Genomic DNA, 25278 nt, shown 5'->3' with positions numbered 1-25278 from the left:
TCACACTGACCTTACTAAGTCACATGTGACTGGGAGCTATCAAATCAGCACAGGTTCCATCCTCACAGGAGATACTACTGCACAGGGTTAGTCTAGAGGAATTGGCTACATCAATAATCATTCTGTGAATTTAAGAAATCCTCCCAGCAGGTAGGAGAGACAGCATAATGATCATGCAAACAGACTCTCATGTCTGAGGCCTCATAGTCCCAGATTCAATCCCAGCATCACCACAAACCAGAGCTAAGCAGAGCTCCGGTAGAAAAAAAAAAAAAGCTATCGGGGAGGGGATGGGATACGGAGATCTGGTGGTGGGATTTGTGTGGAGTTGTACCCCTCTTGTCCTATGGTTTTGTTAATGTCTCCTTTTTTAAATAAATAAATAAGAAAAAAAAGTTGTAACAATCCTGAAGTTATTTAGTACACTACCAGATTATGATTCCTTCTCATGCAATCATTTTTTGGGGGACATGGAAACTATATCCAGTGTGTTCCAAAATAATAAGTTTATGTTTAGTTTGGCTCTCCTGTCTTCTCTCTCTCCCTTTCTCTTTTATTTTCTTTATTTGATAGGACAGGGAGAAATTGATAGGGAGGGTTGGGTAGTGAGAGAGAGAGAAAAAGACAGAGAGAGACAGACACCTGCAGTACTTGCTTCATTGCTTGTGAAGCTTCCCCTCTACAGGTAGGGAGCTGGGGCTCAAACCTGGGTCTTTGTAGAGGGTAATATGTGTACTTAACTAGGAGCAACACCACCTAACCCATTCCTCTTGTATTTAAGATGATTAAAATCAGTGTGGTGGGATAGCATCTTGTACTTCTTCTTTGTCCTGTCTATATTTTAAGCAGATAGTGGCTCTTCATCAGGGAAGGAGGGCTTGTAGAACAGAACCCACACATAGCCTTTGAGCCTCTGCTTTCTGTATTCCAAATGCACAGGTGTCCCCACATTGCCCAGCATTTGTAGAAAGGACAACAGAAAGGAGGAATTGGGGAACAGATAAAAAAAAAAAAAACATCCAAGTCCAGCAGAGGAGCAATTACAGAAGCCAAAACTCACACCTTCTGCACCCCATAAAGAATTTTGATCTGGAGGGTGTTAAATGTTAGGGAAAGATGACCAGAGGACTCTGAACCCCAATTCCATCAGGACTCAGAGAGAAGAGGAAAAAAGGGAGGGTTCAGGGTTGGGCGATAGTGCAGTGGGGTAAGTGCACATAATGCCAAGTGTAAGGACTGTTGCAAAGATCCCAGTTCGAGCCCCCGGATCCCCACCTGTGGGGGGGGGGTTGCTTCACAGGCAGTGAAGCAGGTCTGCAGGTGTCTATCTATCTCCCCCCCCACTGTTTTCTCCTCCTCTCTCCATTTCTCTTTGTCCTATCCAACAATGATGACATCAATAACAACAACAATAATAACTGCAACAACAAGGGCAACACAAGGGGAAAAAAAGGACTCTTGGAAGTAGTATTGGGTGTAAGTGTAACTTAGAAAGAAAAAAAAAACCAGGATCATAGGGAAAAAAAAGGGGATATATGTATATTAGTCAACCATACCTGTGACCTTGGTAGAACTACTGCAGTTTCCAGTGGAGGGAATGGGGACACAGAACTCTGGTGGTAGGAATGGTGTGGAATTATGCCCCTGTTATCTCATAATTTTGTAAATCAATATTACATCACTAATAAAAAATATTATGGCATAAGCATGAATTGGAGGGGAGAAGAGAGAAATGTGTGTCCGCACACATGTGTGAATGCCCCAATAGAGGATGCTGGCTTCTGGATGTTTTCTGACTCAGACCATAGGGTTTCCCAGCAGTTTTGTTGGGGGGGTCCCAGAGGTCCAGAGGAGAGAGTGTCTGGGACCTGGGACTGTTGGGGAGACCGCATGAATTCTCAGAATCTGATTGAGAGGTGATGAGCCTTTTAATAGCAAGATATGTGGGGAGGCAACTCAAAAACTGCTGCCCATCTTCTCTCCCAAACTTAACCCACATTAGGGAAGGTAAGGGGTGGTGGTGGTGGTGGACCATAGGCTCTCAGCAGTGTGGAGTGCTCCCTGTACAGCACTGAGCATTGTCTGTAGGTTTTAGAAACTGTGACTTTAAGTACAACACTATATAACAGACCAAGTCTTGGGAAATATCCTTCTATTCAATAATGACTGAGATTGCCTTTTTTGTTTTTTTAATCACTGTTAGAATGGGACAGTGTTGACCAACACCACATAAGTCAACTCAGTGATAATATTGGATTGTTGGAAAAGTCATGATACATTTTTGCACAGAAAAATACATTATAACTCTTTCTGATAACCCAATAGACATAATCTTTTCCTTTGTCTTTTCTATATAACTTGGTGGAAGATCACTTTTTCATGGAAAAATGAATGTACAAAGCATTCATCTTCTGTATCAGGATAAAACAGCAGTTAAGAAATAGGTTGTATCTTAGAGTTTTATTTTCAGACATTCCTCTGCTGATGTAAGTGGGAAGTTACTAGAGTTGCATGGCCAGTTTGGGTGAGGGTTTAATGATCTTTACTATTTTTTCTGCCTAGTCTCCTATTTTGGCAAGTAAAGTTTTATTAGGATACAACCATACTCATTAGCTTACTTACTGTCATGTTAAAGAGTTACATTACAGACCCTATAACTTTTAATACCATCTGACCCTTTTGCAGAAAGTTTGCTTTTTCCTGGCCAAGATTATAAACTCCTAAAAAACAAGAGCAGTGCTTATGTGGCTGCCTGCTTGTTTCCTTATAGGATCAACTTGTTACAGAGAAATATGGTGGAATAAATTCAAAGGCTTGAATTAATTTTTCAGCTTCAAGGATGACTTTTCCCAGTAACTGGGACCATCATGCCTTGAGTTATAGTATTAATGTCAGGCATTAAAGAAGTACATGCTATAAATAAGTCTCCTTCCTCTGTAACAAGAAAGATAATTTCATCTAGTCACCATGTCACCACAGGTGACTGCATTCACCACCTGCTTCATATATAACCTGGGTGTCCATGACCTCCTATCCAGGACAGCAAGGCAGGCTCCCCAGCTTCCTGACACATGATGTTGGCTGGGAGGAGACTTGAAGCCTAGCTGACTGTGCTAAGTTGGGTTCTTCCAGGAGTGAGCCTATACAAAGGAGTCAGATGACAGTGGTTTGCTCAGGCAACACTCCCAAGAGAGACTAGCTACAAAGAAGAAGAAGCAGGGGGAAGGAATAGCACAAATACATACTAACCAAGAAAAGCTGCAATTTCAGATGCACCTTAAATCTAAGGCTGACCCTAGAGTATAAGCTGCATCTCACATTCAAGAAGTGAGTCTGTGGGGCCTAGGTGGTGGCACAACCAGTAAAAGTGCTTAAGTTACCATGAGTGAGCACCCACATTTGAGCCTCCTGGTTTCCACCTGTGGGGGTGAGGTTGGGTGTGTGGGGGAGTTGCATGAGCAGTGGACTAGGTTGCAGGTGTCTCTCTTTCTCTCTCCCACTCTTTCCCTATTTCTCCCTGGCTCTATCATAATAGTGGCAAAAATGGCCACCAGGAGCAGTGGATTCATCATGCAGGCACCACATCCCAGCAATAACCATGGTAGCAAACAAACAAATGAGTTTCAAGGGAGGGGCAGGTATAGTGCACACAAGTTCAAGCTTCTAGTCACCATCTGCAGGGAGGTAACTTCACGAGCAGTGAGGCAATGCTGAGATCTCTCTTTCTCGCTCCCTTTCTATCTTCCCCTTCCCTCTCAGTTTCTTTCTGTCTCTATAAGTGAAAAAGGAAAGAAATGAAGAAAGAAAGAAAGAGAGAAAGAGAAAGAAAGAAAGAAAGAAAGAAAGAAAGAAAGAAAGAGAGGAAGGAAGAAAGAAAGGGAGGGAGGAAGGACGGAAGGAAGAAAGAGAGAGAGGAAGGCCACCAGGAGTGGTGGATTCATCATGCAGGCACTAAGCTCCATCAATAACCCTACTGACAATTAGAAAAAAAAAGGGAATTGGCAGCCCAGAAGTGATTGGTTCTTTCCCCCAACCAGAGCCAAGGAAACTAGAATTTTCACACTATCCCCACGCATTACCTACAGGCAGCACTAGAGTATTTCAGAAAGCACTTTGAGTTCTCTGGTTGGGGAAAAGGCTCCAGCTGCTCAAAGACAATTACCTGAAAAAGTTAATAGTTAGAAGCGTTCACATCAAAAACTCCCAGAAACTGGAGAGTAGGTGCAAAACTCTGGTAAGGCGGGATAGAAGGGGTCTGAGCAGAGTGCTAATATATTTCTATGCCAGACTGGTATCTTCTCTGTCAGCATTGACATTTGACTCCAGATTAAATGCCATTTGGAACTATCTGTGCCATGTCTATGATAAGGGTTTCTGTTGTATAGCAGAATCTCCTTTCTCTTCTTCATTATGAAAAAAAATTTTTTTTTTCAGGTGATGGAACAAAAAACCCAGCCAATTTGTTGTTGTTGGACTTTCCCATGATTAAGAAAGACAAAAAAATTAAATTGTTGAGAATGTATTACTTCTCCTATAATTTCTCTGGGGTGAAATCAGTCATGGAAAATTCTCTATTCATTCCTTAAAATGACTTCACTTTTTAAAAGTTTCTTTTAAATTAGTGTTTTATAGAATGACTTTTACTTCTTCTTCTTTTCTTTATTGGGGGGAGATTAATGGTTTACAGTCAACAGTAAAATACAGTAGTTTGTACATGTGTAACATTTCTCAGTTTTCCACATAACAATTCACCCCCCTCTAGGTCCTCCTCTGCCAACATGTTCCAGGAAGAATGACTTCTTTTATTTGACCTAAATTTCTTACTTTTTTATATTTCATGGGATTCTTGGCTCTAGAAAAATCCACAAAGACCCATGTTTTCTATATCCACAGAGAAATTCACTTGAGGAGTTCACAGATATCAGACATAGTCACTTTCATCTTTCCAAGTGAAGAACCACAAATTTCCTGACCTATCCTCAACTTGTAGCTTTTCATTCCTTCTCTTGATTACATTGGCTGTCTCATTCCACCTCAATGCATCTATGTCTTCCTTGGGGGAACTGTGACCAGTATTAAATTTGATGCCTCAGGCACCGATGCACCATAACTCTGGGTTAGGTGAAGACAGTCTCTTCTCTTTGCATTCTGTGTTGTTCTGGATGATAGCACACACTGAGGTACACACCACTTACGTGTCTCCTAGTGTTGAGTCTATTGCAATTACTCTTCCTTACTTAGCTAGTTGTCTCCAACTACTGATAGAGTAGCATTGCTTCTTTTAAAAAATATTTGTTATTAATAGTTTGTTAGAATTTGTTTGGCTTTGTATGTTAACTCTCTTTTCAGTCACCAGGTTCCAGATGCCACCAGGATGCTGGCCAGGCTTCCCTGGATTGAAGACCCCACCAATGTGTCCTGGAGCTCAGCTTCCCCAGAGACCCACCCTCCTAGGGAAAGAGAGAGGCAGACTGGGAGTATGGACCGACCAGTCAACGCCCATGTTGAGCGGGGAAGCAATTATAGAAGCCAGACCTTCTACCTTCTGCAACCCACAATGACCCTGGATCCATGTTCCCAGAGGGATAGAGAATGGGAAAGCTATCAGGGGAGGGGGTGGGATATGGAGATTGGGTGGTGGGAATTGTGTGGAGTTGTATCCCTCCTACCCTATGGTTTTGTTAATTAATCCTTTCTTAAATAAAAAAAAGAAAGAAAGAAAAGAAAAGAAAGAAGATGCTTTTACAAAAGCATCCATATAAAAAAAAAATAGTTTGTTAGAAAATTGTAAGCTTGCACTGTATGGCTCCACACCACACTCACCACCAAAGTTCTGTATCCCCACCCTCCCGCCTCCCAAAGATAATCACCATAGTTCTCATAAATCTTAAAGACAGTTTTCTTGCTTCTGTTTTATTTATTTATTTATTTTTGGCAGTTCATGTAAATCAGATCTCTAGATTCCACACATAAGTTGTTTCTTGATGGCTAATTCCACCTTAAGTGTGCTCAAAGTAAACTTTGCCGTTTTCTGTTGGCACATACACAAAAGTACTTTCTGAAGTCCCTCACTGTTGGCTTAGTATTCAGCACTGCCAGACTCAGTGCTGCATCTAAATCTTGCAGAATCCCATATTTAGATCTCCTATGTATACGTTAAAGGGGACAAATTCTTTTTTATATATAAATTATTTATTTATTTTTATATTAAAGAATTGCATGTCAACAGGGGTTTGAATCCACACCATTCCCATCACCAGAGTTCTGAATCCCCAGTCTCCCCACTGCAATCCACCACAGATCCCCTAAGGTTGTAGATATGGGCCAACCATCATCTCTACAACTATCTGTCCACATTTATACATAGTTGCCCCCCTTTTTTTTCTGATTCAATCCTTTCTTCCCCTCCAAGCCACTCATGGCAACATTAAATACCTCTACCTGTCCCTCTCCTTTCCCCTCTCTCTCTCTCTCTGGAGCTGGAGCTGGATGTTCAGAGCCCTCTTCTCTTCCTCCTATCACTTCTCCCCTGCTGGGAGTATGGATCAAGGTTGTTTTTGGGGTGCAGAAGGTAGGAGTTCCAACTTCTATAATTGTTCCTCCACTGAGCATGGACATTGACAGGTCAACCCATACAAAGGGGACAAGTTCCAACATACTTTTTAAGGAAATCTTACTGATTTTTTTTCCTGTGGAGGGCTACACACTACTACATTTTCCCTCTAAGTCTTAAATTAGTTCTCCAGAGTAGTGTCAACAACTTCAGGGGAAGTCAATTCTTCTCCCTCTCACCCCACCAACTACTCCTTTTGGGGAAGTGGTTTACAGGTTTTGAAAAGATTACAAGATTTTAAAAATATATTTCACTGGCTCATGCCTCATTTCTTTTAGGTCAATATATAGGGCTTACTTCAATATATAGGGCTTACTTGGTATATTCATGGGGAAATAGTAAAATCACAGGCTTTGGAGCCATGCTAAGAAGTAAAGTGTCCCTAAAATATTTTATTATAGAGACTGAAAACTGACCAGGATAAACATACTAACAGGCCAGGTCTTAGCAAGTCTAGAGAAGGGTAAGGACAGGTCAAATATTCCAATAATAAGAGGTCATGTTTGTGAAAGATAATGAATGATTCTCTTTTCTATTCTCAAAGACCACTGCTAATTCCAGAAACAGAGCCTCCTCTGAGGTGGAGAATTCTCCAGCCATCTGGGGTAGGGGGTAAGTAGAGGAGGGGAGGCTCTTCAGAAGTGGCTTGTTCACTACTACTCCACAAAGGTTCCATCAAGTTCCATTCTCCAGCACAAGCTGTTCCTACACAACCTTGGAAGCACTGGCTGCCAGTTAGATGTAGAGTACTCACTTCACTGGCCTTGTACTCTATTCTGGCTCCAGTCTCCAGCTGCCTCCAAACTCTGGGCAAGTTACTTCCTCCATGTTTCTCCTAGCTGTCAACCCTTGTTTCCTTCAAGACAGGCTACACCAACCAGCTGCTCTTCCCTTTGCTACTGTTCTCACTGAACTTCTCCCACCATTCCTTCCTTTCATTCTAAATCTTCCAAAAACATTCTTTTCATAAAACACTTTTCATGAAAGTTTTCATAAAAACTTCAGAGCCCAGGTGGTACAGTGCACCTGTTATCATGGGCAAGGACCCAGGTTCAAGCCCCCAGACCCTACCTGCAAGGGGAGAAACTTCAAGAGTGGTGAAGCAGTGCTATAGATCTCCTTCCCTCCCTTCCTTCTCCCTCTTCTCACTCAATTTCTATCTATCTCAATTCAGTCTTTTTCTTTTTTTTTCTTTTTTAATTTTATTAGTGACTTAATATTGATTTACAAAACTGTGAGATGGTAGGGGTATAATTCTGCATTGTCCCTGCCACCAGAGTTCTGTGCCCTCATTTCTCTATCAGAAGCTATAATAGTTCAAAATCACAGATATGCGTTAACTATTATTTCTTTAACTATATATCTGTATTTATACATATATGCCTATTTTTTTCCTATGGCCCTGCTTTCTCTTCCTTTCTTTTTTTTCTTTATTATTTTAAAAAATGTTTATTTATTTATTCCCTTTTGTTGCCCTTGTTGTTTTATTGTTGTTGTTGTTGTTGTTGGATAGGACAGAGAGAAATGGAGAGAGGAGGGGAAGACAGAGTGGGAGAGAAAGATAGACACCTGCAGACCTGCTTCACCGCCTGTGAAAGGACTCCTCTGCAGGTGGGGAGCCGGGGACTCAAACCGGGATCCTTATGCTGGTCCTTGAGCTTTGCACCACCTGCGCTTAACCCGCTGCAAACCCCCCCCCCCATTCCATTTCTCTTTTTTTCTAAGTCACACACCTATTACTACTTCTAAATGTCATTCCTTTTTACCTCTTTTCTCACTGGGTCCTGATGGAATGGGAGTTCTGAGCCCTCTAGTCATCTTCCCCTATCATTTCTTCCCCTCTGGGAGTGTAGACTGAAATTCTTATGGGGTGTAGAAGGTGTGAGTTCTGGCTTTGGAAATTGCTTCTTCACTGCATATGGGCATTGGCAGGTTGATCCATACCCTCAGTCTGTTTCTGTCTTTCCCTAGTGGGGTAGACCTCTATCCAGTCTTTATTTTCTTATTTAAACATTTTAAATTTAATGATGGGGGGGGGCAGACAAACACACAAGAGGAAGACCAGAGCACTGCTCAACTTTGGTTTATGGTAATGTTGGGATTGAACCTGAGGCCTTTGAACCTCCGGCATGAACGTCTTTTGCAGAACCATTATGCTGCCTCCCCAGCCTTGTCTCTATCCAATAAATCCATACATAAATAATAAAAACCAAATTCCTTTGCTCATATTTTCATAATCCCACTCCTCCCATTTTCTTCCCTTGATTAAAGCTGACAGTGGAGCAAACCACTACCTCCTTATAGCCTCCTCAGAGGAAAATGACACATGTTTTTATAGCTATGACTATGGCTCCCATGCACAAAGTGTATTCTCCTATAAATATTCTCCACCTCGTTCAAATGACTGTCCTATACTCTGCTGCAAAATAACTTTCTCTTTTGAGTGTCAAGTCATCTTGATCCAAGTCTTCCTGACATTTCCTTCTCTCTTTGGTCATTATTCCAGGAAACTTCAACATTTGTGTTCACAAGAGCCTCACTATAAGATGCTTGACCTCAGTCTCAGCAGAAATTCTCAGAACTATGCTTGAATCTCAGATTGGTTCATTTCTTAATTCTAAATGCTGATTTCCTATTCTCTGATCACAGCATTTTGCCATTAGAATGGGAACAGGATTTTTGAGTGTTTAGTAATACACTTAGTTCTCAGTAATGCACTCTGCTGTCCTGCTAGAAGTCAGCCCTTTCCCCCCTTTAATTAATTAATTAACTAATTAATTAATTATAGGACAGAGTAACTGAGAGACACCTGCAGTTCTGCCTCATGGCTTGTGTGAAGCTTCCCCCAACAGTTGAGGACCATGGGTTTGAACCCAGGTCCTTATGCATTGTGATGTGCGCACTCTACCAGGTGCCCCGTGGACTTCCCTACCCCACCTCACCCTTTCTTTGATGATCATTTTTTCCCCTTTTATGAAATCATCCAATATTATATATCTATTTTCTTTTTCCTTTGCCTTATAACTTGTAACATATGACCTTAAGGACCCTTGAAAGCATCTTAAAAAACAAATAAAAACCCTACTTCCTGTTATTTCCACCATATTGGCACCACAGAGCTTCTGTTCTGGATTGGTCTAGCTGTTTGTCTTTCCTGGTGCTATATCTGGGTCTTGACTGAGGAAACACAATCGATGCAAGGAGATAGCCCCAGGCAATTCTTAGCTATGTACCAAGACAGCAATTTTCCTGACTAGTGATTACAAAACATTCTTCTCAAAGCTCCTTTCTGTTAACCTTCCTAAAAAAGAAAAACAAAATGAAAAAAAACCGTGACCCTTGTCCTCATACATATACAACATCACTCTATTTCTTCTAGCAAATGCTTTGCCTCCCTGCCCATTTACTGTGAAATCAGAGGAATTTGTTTTTGTACTCACTCCTGAAATCAAAGTTCTCAGTCTGAATAATGAGTGACTTCCTAAAGGTTTACGTGGACTCTTGTAAATATTCACTGGACTGAAGCCTCACCTCACATTAGATGCTGTTAGTACTTCAGTCTCCATGTTCCATTCTGGCCTTTCCTTCTCTTTATGCTGCTTGGTAAGTTCCCTCACTCCCTGCTCCCCCCCCCCAACTATAACTGACCCTCCTGCTGCCCCCCCTCCATATCTGTGTCTCTAGTCCAGCTTTTTCTTTCTACCTAGCACCAGAATTCTAGATACAAAATCACTTTAAAAAAAAAAAAATTCCTGGAAGCCCCACTGAACAAATTCCCTTTCTCCATTCTTCCTTCTCCCAGGCTTTCTGTTTCAGAAAAAAAAAATAATAAAAAAGCCCTTTAGATTATAGCAAAAGCCTGGAAGTGATGTCCAATTCCTCCATTTGAAATCTTATTTACTGTCTATGGCCATACCACCCTGAATACGCCCGATCTCGTCTGAAATCTTATTCACTTCCACCTCTACCCCCTTCAGTACCTCTGACTTCTTTTTATTATTATCATTATTATTTTTTTTTATTGTTGTAGTTATTGATGTCGTCATTGTTGGCTAGGACAGAGAAAAATGGAGAGAGGAGGGGAAGACAGAGGGGGAGAGAAAGACAGACACCTATAGACCTGCTTCACCGCTTGTTAAGCAACTCCCCTGCATGTGGGGAGCCGGGGCTCGAACTGGGATCTTTACACCGGTCCTTGTACTTCGTGACACATGTGCTTAACCCGCTGCGCTACCGCCCGACTCCCATCTGACTTCTGCCCAGGTCCTTCCATTATTACCTTATTATGTCTCCTGCTGCCCGTTTATCCATCTCAACTGCCACTATGTCAGCTAATGTCTTCTTGCTTCTAATTCATCTCAACCCTATTTCTAAACCTTTTATATCTTTTTTTCCAGGTGAACCCTGATTTTCACTTTGTGACTTGGATGTACCATCCATAACATAAGCAAATACCTCCCCTGATTACCCAGACATTTGAACAAAGGGTATAGTCACTAAACATATGGCACCTTTCTTAACAAATAGTTTATGTGTTAAGTGCTAGAGCAAACCAGAAGTTTCTTTCCACTTCCTTTCTCTACTTTTTCCCCTAAGAGTATAGTGATGAAAAAATAAAGGCACCTCCCCTTTTTTTTGTTATATTAAACCCTGCCTCTTTGTTGTTATAAAGGTACTAGGAATGGTCTGTTCATTACTCCAGGGTAACAGAGAATCAATAAAGGATATTCAAACATGGAATCAGAAAAGGAGATTTGGAAGAATGCTGACTTCCACAGGGGTGAAGAGATTTCATTTTTTTCTTTTTTGTTAGATAGGACAGAGAGAAATTGAGAGAGGAGGGAAAGACAGAGAGGGAGAGAGAAAGAGAAATACCTTGCAGACTTGTTTCATCCTTCATTGCTCAAGAAGCTTCCTCTCTTTAGGGGGATTGAACCTGGGTCCTTTCGCACTGTAATGTGTGCGCTCAACCAGGTGCTCCATCACCTGCCTCCCCATCCCCACCCCAAGGCAACCCCTTACATTTGCCATTGAATTCATTGAGGGACAGAAATCCACATTACAATAATATAAGTAAGCTGTTCCATCCACAGTAAAGGGAGTTGGTACAAATCATTTAGAGGAGGTTCCTGAGCTCTCTTCAAAAACAAACAGGTGGACTATGTGCTCATAATATCTCTTGTTACACATCAGCTACTCAAAGGAAAGGTATGTGTGTATGTGTGTGGGGAGGTATTTGTCCTTGCAGAGCCTTCCATGACTGTTGCCAAAATCTAGATAAGGTTTTGGAGACCCATGAGCCTGGAGTTCAAAATCTTCTCATCCCTTTTATTTATGTTTAATACTACAGCACCGCTCAGCCCTGATTTATGCCACCTCAGCTCAGGAGTTGAATCTGGGACTTTGGAGCCTGAGGCACAAAAATCTTTTTGCATCACCATTATGCCATGTCCCCCACACTCACCCCTTTATTCATGTTTGTTTTGACAGTTCCTACTTAAACACATAGATTGTGTGAGTATTCTCAGCATGGAGTACAAGTCATCTGTGATGTGTGTCTGTCTGCCCTTGTCTCTTCAGACCCATCTGTCTTTCTTCCTACCTCCTGTCTCTCACCCTTAAGTTCATCCCACCAAGCTCCTTGCTGAGTCAGAAACGTTCCATGCTCAGGCTAAGGCTCAGCTGGGAAGGCTGTTCTTCACTCCTGCCCTCCATTCCCATCTGCCTAGCCCATCCATACTCCCAGTTTAGGGATCAACTACAAATTCCCACTCTTTGCAAGGCTTCATCTGCTGTGACCCTGTTTTCAATGAGGGAGATTGAGTACCTTCTTTTGGTGGTGGTGATGGTGCAGGAGTTGGGGAGTGGGGTTAGGAGGGACTCTGTCTCATTAAGTAAATTGTTAGTGTTCATTTTACTTATTTATTTATTATTTATGTTAGGTAGAGACAGAGTGAAATTGAAAGGGAAGCAAGTGAGGGAGGGAGAGAGACTGACACCTGTAGCACTGCTTCACCTCTTGTGAAGCTTCCCCCTTATAGGTTAGGGCTGGGGGCTTGAACCCGGGTCCTACTGCATTGTAACATGCCACTCTACTGGGTGTGCTACCACCCAGCCCCCAATTGTTAGTGTTCATTTCCCTCTCCTGGATTCCAAATTCTGGAGTGTACTTCACTATGACAGGAACAAGATGAGAAAAATAAAAAATGAAGGAATTCAAAAGGGAACCCAACCTGTGAGTAAGGAATAAAGGAATGTTCTGAGAGGGGACCAGATGTTGGTCACAATAATACACTGAGTCACCTCAGCAGTCTGTCTGTAAACAGCCCCCTGTCTTTGTAAACCCAAGGAGCCTCATTCACCTTAGTAAACAAGACTGATGAGTGTCTTCTAGAATGCAAGCTGACTTTGAGGGACAGAAAATGCGGGCGGTACCTCATATTGGCTGTTGGCTGGCTACCTTAGCAACCTGCCAAAACAGAACCCAGCAAAATAATTTCCCCACCCCTTTCCCAAAGGTTGGCACTAGCTGAAGTTTTTCTTTTTTCAAAATACGTTCCTTGGTCAGACAACTCTCCCCACACTATAGCTGTTAGGCATCAGTGTGCTCTGAATTCATTAGAGAAGGTCAGCCCTGAATGCTGAACAGATGCATCGCCTCAAGTTTTCAGTGCTGGAGCAGACTGACTGCAGTGCAAAACAATAGGCAGATTCTCAGCTTGACTTCTCTAGGTTGACTTCAGCAGGCAGTTTTTAGAAACCGGCATTGGACTATCCCAATTTCCACACATGAAGTGGAACAAACTCTTGGATACGTAAAAGTAACGTGGGGGACCAGGCAGTGCCACACTCATTAGAGCACACACATTACAGTGCCCAAAGACTCAGGTTCAAGCTTCCAGTCTCCACCTGTGGGTGGATGGGGAGAGCTTCATGAGTAGTGGAACAGTGGTGCAGGTATCTCTCTCTCTCTTTCTCTCTTTCTCCCTCCCTCACTACCTCCTCCTCCCCTCTCAAATTCTTTCTGCCTCTATCCACTGAATAAATAAATATAATGTTAAAAAAAGATGATGAAGAAGAAAAGTAGGTTCAGGAGATAGCTCAGTGGATAAGGTGTTGAGCTCTCAAGCATGAAGTTCTGAGTTCGATTCTTAGCAGGCAGCACATTTATTGAAGTGATACTCTAGCTCTGTTCTCTCTCTCTCTCTCTCTCTCTCTCTCTCTCTCTCTCTTACACATACACACACACACACACACACACACACACACACACAAAGTAAATAAAAAGAAGAAAAGTGATGTGGGCCGAGGACATCTCTCAGCCTGGTGGAGCACCAGCTTGCCTGCCTGATGCTCCAGGGGCCACAGCTTTGGTCCCTAGAACCACCTCCTACCAGAGTTGAGCAGTGCTCTGGTCTCTGTCTCTGTCCTTCTTTCTTAAGAAGTAGATAAGATATACACATACTTCACATGGACACGTGTCCCAGCCCCTGAACAGAGGCATTTCAAATATAGTCTACATCAAAGACCACATGGGCACAAAAGAACAAGAATTATTCTTATTATTTGTCTTATAGGGGCTTCACAACTCTGGGTTCAATTTTTCAGATAGAAGGAGGGAAACAGAGATAAAGGGAGAGAAGGAAAGACAATAACACAGAAACTTCCTCTGGTGCTTTGGGGGCTGCGATTGAACCTGGGTCATGCACATGACAAAGCAGGCCCACTCTCCAGCAGAGCTGTCTTGCCAGATCAAGATCGTTCTGCTATTAAAAAAAGAACTTTAGGAATAAGTAAATGAGGGCAGAGGACAGATAGCATAATGGTTATGCAAACAGACTCTCATGCCTGAGGCTCCAGAGTCCCAGGTTCAATCCCCTGCACCATCATAAGCCAAAGCTGAACGGTGCTCTGGTAAAAAAGGAATAAGTAAATGAATAAGTACATGTATATGATAACAAAACATGATCCTACTCCAGATTGTTTTATTTTTTTATTAGTACTTTAATATTGATTTACAGAAATATAAGATAATAGTGGTATAATTCCATACCATTCCCACCACCAGGGTTCTGTGTTGCATCCCCTCCATTGGAAACTGCAGTAGTTATCGCCAGGTCACAGATACGGGCTGACTATATCTAGGGGCGGGGTGGTGGTGCACCTGGTTGAGCACACATGTCACAATGCACAGAGACTCAGGTTCAAGCCTCTGGTCCCCACCTGCTTTGCAAGTGGTAAAGCAGTGTTGTGGGTATCTCTCTGTCTCCTCCTGTCTCTTTGTCCCCCTTCTCTCTCAAGTTCTCACTGTCTCTGTCCAATAAAATAAAGATAATAACATTTTTTAAAAAGCTATATCTATACCTGTATATCTATTTTTTGTCCATTTTTTCTGTGGTCTTGCTTTCCCTTTTTTTCTAAGTCATACCTACACCTGTTACTACTTCTGAGTGTCCTTCCATTTATCCTCTTCTCTCTCAGATAAGAGAAATAGTACCTGGCTTCTTCTGGTGTTTTTCAGATTTTTCATTCCTTTTAATAATGGTATAAAAACAAGATTCCTGGTGACAAACACTTCAGGTCCTGGTGAAATGGGGGTACAGAGCCCTCTGGTTATCTTCCCCTATCACTTACCCCTCATCCAGATTACTTATTAATTTCAGATAGGAAAGCTCTGGACTATAAGAGAAGAATAAGATGACACATACATGAACTAACTAGACTGGAGAGTTAGTTTGGGGTGTATGGAAACAGCCAGGTCATAGTAAGCTATCTGGGTAGGAAGTAAGTTGTGGACACTCTGCTTTCACATTACTTCCCAAACTTGGAAAAAAGAAAAAAAACAGCCAGGGGTTGGGCGGTAGTTCAACAGGTTAAGCACACGTGGTGCAAAGCGCAAGGTCCGGTCCCAGTTCGAGCTCCAGGTTCCCCACCTGCAGGGGGGGTTGCTTCACAAGTAGTGAAGCAGGTCTGCAGGTGTCTTTCTCTCCATCTCTGTCTTCCCCTCCTCTCTCAATTTCTCTCTGTCCTATCCAACAACAACAACAACAACATCAATGGCAACAATAACAATAATGACAACAAGAAGGGCAACAAAATGGGGGGAAAAAGTAGCCTCCAGAAGCAGTGGATTCATAGTGCAGGCACTGAGCCACAGCAATAACCCTGGAGGCAAAAAAAAAAAAAAAAAAAGCCTAGGAAGGATTAAATTTAGACCCTTACTGAATATGTCTAGGAGGATGATTCACTGCCCTTCTTCCCTGATGGGTCATATAGAAACTGAGTGAGCAGCAACAGCACACAGATGTCCTGTCAATGAAGGGAAGACTCCTTCATGCAGAGATCTGAGGTAGCCAGTGCCACCCCATTTTCTCTGCCAGCAAAGGGGACTTCCACACACCTCCCAAGACATGGAACCAGCTTCCTCAACAGGAGACAGTCTAGTTTTCACTTCACCCTGGCATTGGCATGGTTGCATCGGAAATTCATTCTGCTTCTGTCAGTACTTTTTGTCTCTTCAGTTTTCTTTCAACAGGCTCTCAGAAGCCAGGGAAGAAGGGCTCCCTTAATGACACTGTCCTCAAAGGAAGGGGAAGGTGTCATTGTTTGGTAGCAATGCATTTAGCAAGCTGAACTCCAAGTCATTTCATGGTAGCTGCCAGGTTGGGTCTTAGAGAACCAGTTGTATATATGAGATGAACACTTGATTTACAATTTGGGACAAATAAAAGCAAAGCCAAATCAACTGCCCACCCCACATCATCAAGTTCATCAGCTAATCAGGATGTTAGCAGTGTGTTCAGGTAAAGCAGCTGTCATCGCCCTTCCCATAGCTCACTAGTTCTGATTTCTGTCATGTTCTTGCCTTCTTGCCTAAACAGGCAGTTCAACTTCTGCCAATAATTTAGATTTAGATTAGACAATGAGTTGCATTGGTCCAACCTGTCTTAGTTATTAAAAAAACAACAACACTAGTCTATCTTTGGATTTGACAGTAACTTCATTATTTTTGTGTTTCCCTTCTGAGCTTAGATTTTTTTTTAATTGGGGGGAGGTTAATGGTTGATAGTACAGTTATTGGCACACACAGTTATTGGCAATTTCACATTTCGCCATGATAGGTGTCTGCAGTGCACTCTCATCCCCAACTTCAGTCCTGTCCCATCATCATGCTCTACAACCCCCAATATACCCCTCCCCCACCCCTTCCCCTGGTTTCCTTTCCCAGAGTCCTTTGCTTTGGTGCAATACACCAAACCAGCCCAAGTTTTACATCATAACAAAGTGAGATTTATTCCAGGGTTGCAAGGCTGGTTCAGTATACATAAATCAAGAAATGTGATCTACCACATCAACGAAAGAAAAGCCCCAAACCACATGATTATGTCAATAGATACAGAAAAGACCTTTGGCAAGATTCAATGTCCCTTCAAGATCAAAACACTACAAAATGTGTGATCTTAGGTTTTAAGCACATTTGGAAAGTAACCATACAAGTCTCATTCTAGCTTTTTGCAGCCTTCCTGAGAGTCTCAGGGTTCAGGACAAACCACAAGGGGAAAAAGTGGAATATATGTCACAAGTCTGTTGTTGGGTGGCATTACCTCCCAGAAGTGAGGGCACAATAGCTGTCCTCCCTTCTGGGGTAGGAGAAAAGTGTTAGTAACCCACCCTGGTACCCCATCACACCCCCGTGAACATTCAGCCGGATTAGAAAAAGATCACGAATGGGCGCAGCCATTTTGTAGCTGAAGACGGAAAGAGTTAGATATGGAGCACGTGCACCATGTTAGAAATGAGTCACCCAGAGAAGGCACTTGGGAATGAGCAACGGGCTAGACCCACACAGGGCACAGCCACAGGGTGGCATTGCTACACCCTGGGCAGGGCCGTGGGTCCAGGTGGACATGGCATCCCACCAGCCTGAACACATGCTTCATGATCAACCTGGACACAGCACAGAGAAGAGGCAAGACACCGCAGGGGCAGCGTGAATGGTTTAGACCTTTCTCAAATAGCTTGGTACTTGGGGTTCCTGGGAAGTTCTGAATGACCTGGTGGGGGAGTCATCCAATGCCCCTTGGGCCCACACAATGCCAAAACATGACACTAGATCCTTTAGTAGATAGGGGTGTTCAATGATCTTGACCAAATGTGATGAGAGATTTGGGGGCTGGGAGGTGGGGCAGCCTGCTAGACCCATTTGAGAAAGGACAAATACTGTTGAGCACTTTAGACAGAAAAACTGGCTGATTTAGCTTAGAACAGTGGCTACTATTGCAGTCAATTTCAGGAAGTCAAAGAACAGGAAGGCCAGTGGTTGATGGGGAAGAGTATCACAAAAGGGTTCAAGGCTGGGCCAGTTACATATTGGAACTTGGGCTAGAAATGTATTCTCACACAGTAGTAGGACACCACAAATCTATTCAACAAGAGGGGAAAATCTGTTCCCATGTTCTACTCACATAAAACACCTCTCTTCCATCTTCGAGAGTTGGGTGGGTGGGGGTGTTCAGTTCTAAACTACAATCAGCCCTTCTTTTAAAATAACAATAATAAATCCTCTGATTCAGCCAGATGGTGGTGTTTGTTGCACTAGGCTGAGTTCATAGTACAACATCAATAAATGGCCACTTGTAGAGGGACAGACCGAATCCCGTTCATAAAACATACCTACAACTCACCTCCTGTCCCCACCCTCTACCTATTTCATTGTTAAAACATGCATGAGAGCCCAATCTCATTTAAGGAGAAGAAAGGAAACCTAGAAAAGGCAACATAATGGAAGTATAAAAGCAGTGTATTGGGGGAAAGGAACACATTTAGTCTCTAGGCATGTTCATAGGTGGATTTTCAGAGCATTGTTCTGTCTTTTGGAACAATTTGAAAGGAGGATCCCCAGAAGAGTTTTCCCTAGTCCCTGGAAAGCTTTCTTGTAAAAGGGTGCTCACTGTCAAGCTAAGATATTACAGGTGGGGGGTGGAGTTAAGTTTCTTTCTCAGTGAGTTGACTTGAGTCTCATGAAATGAGTGTTTATTCCAATTAGGCATTCTGAAACATGTCTTCTTGCTGCAGATACCACACTGAGAAGGAAAGAGTTTTGTTCAGAATTCATCACAGAAGGGAAATTGATGTACTACTGGTGACTTCTTGCTTGGGTATTCCTGCCTTTTTAATAAGCTTGAAAAATATGCACATATTGGTGCTCTAGTCTCATTTCCTATCTCACTGCTACCTGGGACTGACTGGCAGGGATTGGAGGAGGGAGGTTAACTAGCAGACTAGCATCTGCCAGTCTTGGCTTCCATTTTGCTTGTTTGGTTTTTAGCCAGAGCACTGGTAATGGTGGTGCTGGGGGTTGAACCTGGGCACTCAAGAGACTCAGGCACTAAAGTCATTTTGCAGGACCACTATGCTGTCTCTCCACCCCCTTGTCTCCTGTTCTTAATAAGCTATACTACCAAGCATGTAAGACTAGTTCATGTCCACAGTACAGGGCTCAGATGGCTGGCCTGTCAGCCAAAAGAAAAAGAAGAAAAAAGTTTGAAAAATATGAATTCAACAATGTTGGGAGGATGATATTTCTAGAGCAAAAGTCCTCAGGGAAAATGATAAGTAGTCATTCCTGGGATTCAGCTTCTCTACTGAAAGACATTTCTTCCTGATATTTCTTTCCCAGTTAGCTTCCCAGTACTGGGTGGGTCTTGATATCTAGGCTAAATACAATGCTGGGACAGACACCTAGGATACAACTATCTTTAGACCCTATACAAGAGGAGTATTTATTCCAGAGAAACAGCATCTATGTGGGTATGAAACACTGGAGACCTGGTGGAGCTTGGTCCCCACACTGAATCACTTCACAGTATAGATGTGGACCCCCACACACACTTTTTTTCTGGCATTTCCACCAAGCAAAGGCATTTTATAACCAAAGGCATTTTCCATACTTCCAGGCAATGAATACTAGCTTCTTTTGACTCTCAATAGCACATAATTTAAGACAGCAGGGAAAGGAGCTGGAGAATAGTTTCCAGGGCAAGGAAAACACTATGCAGATGTTTGTCTTCACTCTTGAATTCTAATGGCGAAACTAAGAATTGCTTATTTGTTATGAAGTCAAACCAAGGAATTTATTTTTTAAAGGCCAGGGGTAGGGGTGGGAAGTGGTGACATAAGCTGTTCCTACTGCTGAAGTATTCAGCATGTGGCCTTGTGATTTTTGAATCCCCAGAGAATTTGGATATTTTTTGTAAATGGTTCATTCCTTGATCCAATTTGGCACACTAGATGTCAATCAGAGTCACAGGAGGGACATACCTGAAGAAACACCCGAGGACTACTTGGCTAAAATTATGTATTCAAGTTCAGTAATTATGATTTTGTTTTCCACTAAGAGAGCAAGCTAAGATTCAGTCCTCTATCTTGAGCCATTTATTGAGAACAAACAAATGAACTTGGAAAAAGACATGACCCAATTGAAGTTAAATACCTGACTTTGGTGTATGAGAATCATAAACTTGCTTACGGTCTATCTGGTCTGCAAACACTTCCCCATAAATCATCCAGTAGGGCATATAGAAGATGTTCTTGGCCAATTTCCATGATGGTTCTTCGTTGGGAAAAAGAATGGCCTGCCTGGCGACTCCGAAACTCATCAGCACCACCAGCATAATGATAACGAAGTACATCATGTCTATCATCTGGAAGGGGGAAGAAGTAGAGGGAGAAACAGAAGAAAACCCACATGATTAAGCATCCCTATACATGCTGACAACAGTGGAAACCTTTGAAGGAGGGCCACTTGGGAGGCTGCTGTTAGGGATGTTCACACAGGGAACTGCATTTAACAAGAGAAGACTTGCTCATTGAAACCACACAATCTTAGCAGTAACTCAAAATCCATTTGATTCTCCACTGCTTCCCGTGGGACCTAGTCAAGACTAAATATGGGAAGCATATTAGCATAAGAGCTTGGATCTTTGTGTGAGGTCAGTCATTTTTCTGATTCTAGGGGAAACAATGCCCTCCTTGGGTTTCTTTTTTCTTAGCAAAATTACAGTTGGAATAGTTGAGCTATTTCGAGAACTACTGCAATATGGTATATATTCCCTAAGTTCTAAAGGCTGATGAAAAGTCGGCAAGTTCAAGAAAACAATCATTTGTAGACAACTCTGGGACCACAAATATTCACCATATACCATCTTATTGCTGTGACCCCACCTCTCTGCATGGTATTCTACCACTAGCCAGTCTCTCAGAGGACCACACTTTCTTACTTCCACAGCACATTAGTTATGGAGGGCATTTTCTTAGGCATCAGAATCAGGGAGCCTAATAGCTAATTTTTGTGTTAACTGTTAAAATGTTGAATTATCATCTTGACATATTTTTATAAGCCCCTCATGAATATACTCAAGGACAGTGTTTCTGTTCTCTCTTTCTCTCTCTCTCTGCTTGTCCTCATGATATAGGTTATCTGGGTTGGTTTTTCATAGTCTACATTACTTTTATTACCAAAAATAGATGAGGATATAGTAACTGTTATTCCACCTGGCCCAAATCCACTGATTCTTTCTTTTAGAAATAATTCCCTCATATGGTGGTCATAACGAGAGGTAGCCTTTCAAGGATGGCTTCATTATGCTGCTTCCTCCCTGCTAAAAGTGGTAGGAGGTAGGCATGGCATAGAAGACAGACCCATCAGAATTCTCTCTTTGGACTTTTTATTTTTTTTTCAGCTAAAGCGAGAAGTTTCCCTTTCTCTCTGTGTGTGTAATGATGTGAATTCAGAGTGTCTGAGGCTCCATGTCCTACTAATGAAGCTGAACAGACTGAAAAGAAACAGCCATTCCAGAGAGATGTCTTCATAGTGTTGAATGCCTGGTTAGCGTAGCTCTTAGAGACATGTTCATCACACCTTCCTATAACACACCCCTCCTGGGCTTAGCCTGTTGAGAATTGGTTTCCATCCCTTGCATCAACACACCTAATATAGAAGACCACCTTCTCGGGACATCGACCTTCATGAAGGAACAGGGAGGTTGATGACAATCTTTTCGATGATAATGAAGGCTTTAAACTCTTAAATTTTCCTAGTGTAAAGAGTTTATTCCATGGTGCCTGGTATAGAAATAAAAACAATGCAACCTTCCCATATGTCTTATCACATGGGGTGGGGGGCTCACTATATTTTAGGTTATTTAATCAACTGTCAGAATTCATCTTCTATGTATGTGTAGCTCATTTGGAAAGTGCGCTGCTCTGCCATGTGTGCGAGCTAGGTTAGAGCCCAGCCCCCACAGCACTGAGGGAAGCTTCTTTCCCTTTATTTCATTCTCTTGGCCTGTCTCTGTCTAAAAACAAACAAACAAAAAAATTTTTGTCTGACTTTGAAACTAAGTAAGGATTTCTCAGAATGTGACTAACTCATGTTTGTTTACCACAATTTAAGCATAGGCTAGGCGATTAGCTATTCCTTTCACAACTTAATCATTGTGGTCTCAGAATTCTCTTAAAATGAGCAAGCCAGCTGTGTTGAAATAGGTTTATGGGAAACACTGGTCTGTTTTTCATTCTTTCTCTCTCTCATTCTCTTTTGCAGTGTATGAAAATCTTACATCATTTATTTATGAAAAAGTTTTCTCAATGAAAAGACACAAATAGGTCTTCCTTACTATGTTTCTCTAGACTGATGTAAAATAGCTCACCTGGGAGGGTGCCTGTTTTGCCATGTGTGTGATGCAGGTTCAAGCCCAGACTCCACCACACTGGTGGAAGCTTTGGATTTTCAGTCCTTATCTCTATCTCTTTCCCTATTTTTCTTTGACTGAGAATCTTGATCCCAATGGGAGAAACCACCATAATGACAAAAGAAAAAAAAAACTGGGGGAGAGGAAGCATTATACTCCTAAGTTGACTTGGGAGCTACTTTGTTCCATGAAGACTCAGACTATAAAATTAGCAACTTTCTTGTTTAAGTTGTTTTCATTCTATTTTTTTTAAAGATTTTTTTCTCTCTACTTAATTTTTATTTGATAGGACAGAGAGAAATTGAGAGGAAAGGGAAGACAGAGAAGGGGAGAGAAAAATAGATAACTGAAGATCTGCTTCACCTTTCATGAAGTGTCCTCCCTCAAGTGGGGAATGGGGTCTTGAACTGGGATCTTTGCATAATGGTGATATGTGCACTTAACCGAGTGCACCACTGCCCAGCCCCTTCATTCCAACTTGATTGTGATCTTCAGAGGACCAAAATGATCAATAAGAAGAAATATTCTTTGCAAACACTCAACTGTGTGTGTGTGTGTGTGTGTGTGTGTGTGTGTGTGTGTGGATATGATGAAAGAGAGAGGGAGAAAGAAAGAGAGAGCCCACAGCACTGAAGCTTCCCCACTGTGGTGGGGGCAGGGCTTAAACCAAGGCCATGACAAAGTAGTGTTCAACTCATGTTTTACAGACATTTCCAACTTCCATGAAGATACCAAAATTTGAGGGTGAAGTAGTGATAGATTATTATTAGTGAGACTGAGAGTGAGAACTGAGAACTTGACTTTAAATCTAAACTTTACAGTTCACTGGATATTTTAAAAAGATTATAACTTATGTATTTATATGTGTGTGTGTTAGGAAGGGGAAAGGAGGGGAGGGGGAACAGAATCCTGCTCCAGTATATGTAGTGCTGGGAACTGACCCAGGGTCTCACGCAAGTCAGTCCTGCAGTTCTGTGTTTATTGCTAAACCAGCACTCCAGCCAACACTGAAGGATATTTACGTAAAGGAGACAAAATCCGATCTCTTATATGACATTTATGCAAACACCCTTTGGTTGTGTTCTATACAGGAGAGCAAAAATTATAGTAGTTATGAACCTGTGTTAAAAGAATATGAAACAGGGCTGGAGAGACAGTGTAATGGTTCTGCAAAAAAAGACTTTCCTGCCTGAGGCTCTGAGGTTCCAGGTTTAATCCCTAGCACCATCATCAGCCAGAGTTGAGCAGTGTTCTGGTTAAAAGTGAATGAATGAATAAATGAATGAATGAATGAAGTTATGGGGATGGGGAGACAACATAGTGGTTCTGCAAAAGACTTTCCTGCCTGAGGCTCTGAGGGTCCAGATTCATTTGCCAGTATCACCATAAGCCAGAGCTGAGCAGTGCTTTGGTTGAGAAAAAAATAATTTGAAACATATTTGGGACAGAGAGATAACTCATTGGGTAAGACGTGTGACTTGCCCTGTACACAGCTCACATGAGAGGTGCCGTGAGGTTTGGGGGGAAGCACAGGTGCTATGGTGTCTCTCGCCTGCTTCTATATCTCTGTTTCTTTTTAAAAAATACATTTCACTTATTTATCATTTATTGGATAGAAACAAAGAGAAATTGAGAGGGAAGGGAGAGATAGATAGAGAGAGACCTACAACACTGGTCCACAGCTCATCAAGTTTCCTCTCTGCATGTGGGAACTGGGGCTTGAACCCATGCTCTTGGGCATATAATGTGAGCTCAACTAAGTGTGCCACCTGTCTCTGTCTCTCTACCTGAAGGAAAAATAGCTGATCTGGGAGTTGTGAGGTCACTCATGTGTAAAGTCCCAGCTCCAGAAATAAATGACACAGATTCTCAGATGTCAGACTACAGAGTTTTTTTCTAGGTTTACCATGAACGATAGCTAGGTATCTCAGACACGGTGATTTAACTTTTTTTTTTTTCCAGTAAAAATGCATTTTTTTTTTTGGAAAGGTTAAATGACGGGGGTAGATAGCATAATGGTAATGCAAACAGACTCTCATGCTTGAGGCTCCATAGTCCCAGGTTCAATCCTCTGCACCACCATAAGCCAGAGCTGAGCAGTACTCTGGTAAAAAAAAAAAAAAAAAAAAAGATTGATAGTTCATTAGATTTTTGGGGTTGGGTGTTGGTGCACTGGTTGAGCACACATGTTACCATGTGCAAGGACCCAGGTTTGAGACTCTGGTCCCCACCTGCAGGGGGAAAGCTTCACGAGTGGTAAAGCAGTGCTGCAGGTGTCTCTCTGGCTCTCTTCCTCTCTATACAACCTTCCCCCCTCGATTTCTGGCTGTCTCTAGCCAATAAATAAAGATAATTAAAAAATTTAAAAAAGAAAGGTTAGGGAGTCGGGCTGTAGCGCAGCGGGTTAAGCGCAGGTGGCACAAAGCACAAGGACCAGCATAAGGATCCCCGTTCGAACCCCGGCTCCCCACCTGCAGGGGAGTTGCTTCACAGGCGGTGAAGCAGGTCTGCAGGTGTCTATCTTTCTCTCCCCCTCTGTGTCTTCCCCTCCTCTCTCCGTTTCTCTCTGTCCTATCCAACAACGACGACAACAACAATAATAACTACAACAATAAAACAACAAGGGCAACAAAAGGGAATAAAAAAAAAAGTTAAAATGTTTAAAAAAAAAAGAAAGGTTAAAAAAAAGGTTAAATGACTAGTTCTTAGTAAAGATTAACTTGTGATTTTTTACTGTAGTTGGGAGGAGGTCAGGTTGTGCTTAGGAGCTTGAATTCTGTCTTTACCACCCCTGGCCCAGCTTCACACCATTCATTTATCAAATGAAGTTCCTAGAAGCCCACTTCATTGGGCTGTTATGGGGATGGTGTGTCTGATGTAGTGCTTGGCATGTAGTAAACATTAGTTGTTATT

The 25278-nt window shown here is 42.2% G+C and overlaps 1 protein-coding gene across 13 annotated transcripts in view; it reads right to left on the bottom strand.

Annotated features, from left to right (window-relative positions):
- Window positions 1-25278, bottom strand: part of TRPM3 (transient receptor potential cation channel subfamily M member 3) — a 671125-nt gene that overhangs the window by 59785 nt on the left and 586062 nt on the right. For all 13 annotated transcript variants that reach the window (XM_060199695.1, XM_060199701.1, XM_060199705.1 and 10 more), the window contains one exon: window positions 20142-20316. In XM_060199695.1, the coding sequence (XP_060055678.1) occupies window positions 20142-20316 (175 nt within the window). The remainder of the gene's footprint in view (window positions 1-20141; window positions 20317-25278) is intronic.

Source organism: Erinaceus europaeus, chromosome 10 (assembly GCF_950295315.1).
Source record: "Erinaceus europaeus chromosome 10, mEriEur2.1, whole genome shotgun sequence".
In the NCBI taxonomy this organism is placed as follows: Eukaryota; Metazoa; Chordata; class Mammalia; order Eulipotyphla; family Erinaceidae; genus Erinaceus; species Erinaceus europaeus.
This window is presented reverse-complemented; position numbering and strand designations above follow the sequence as displayed.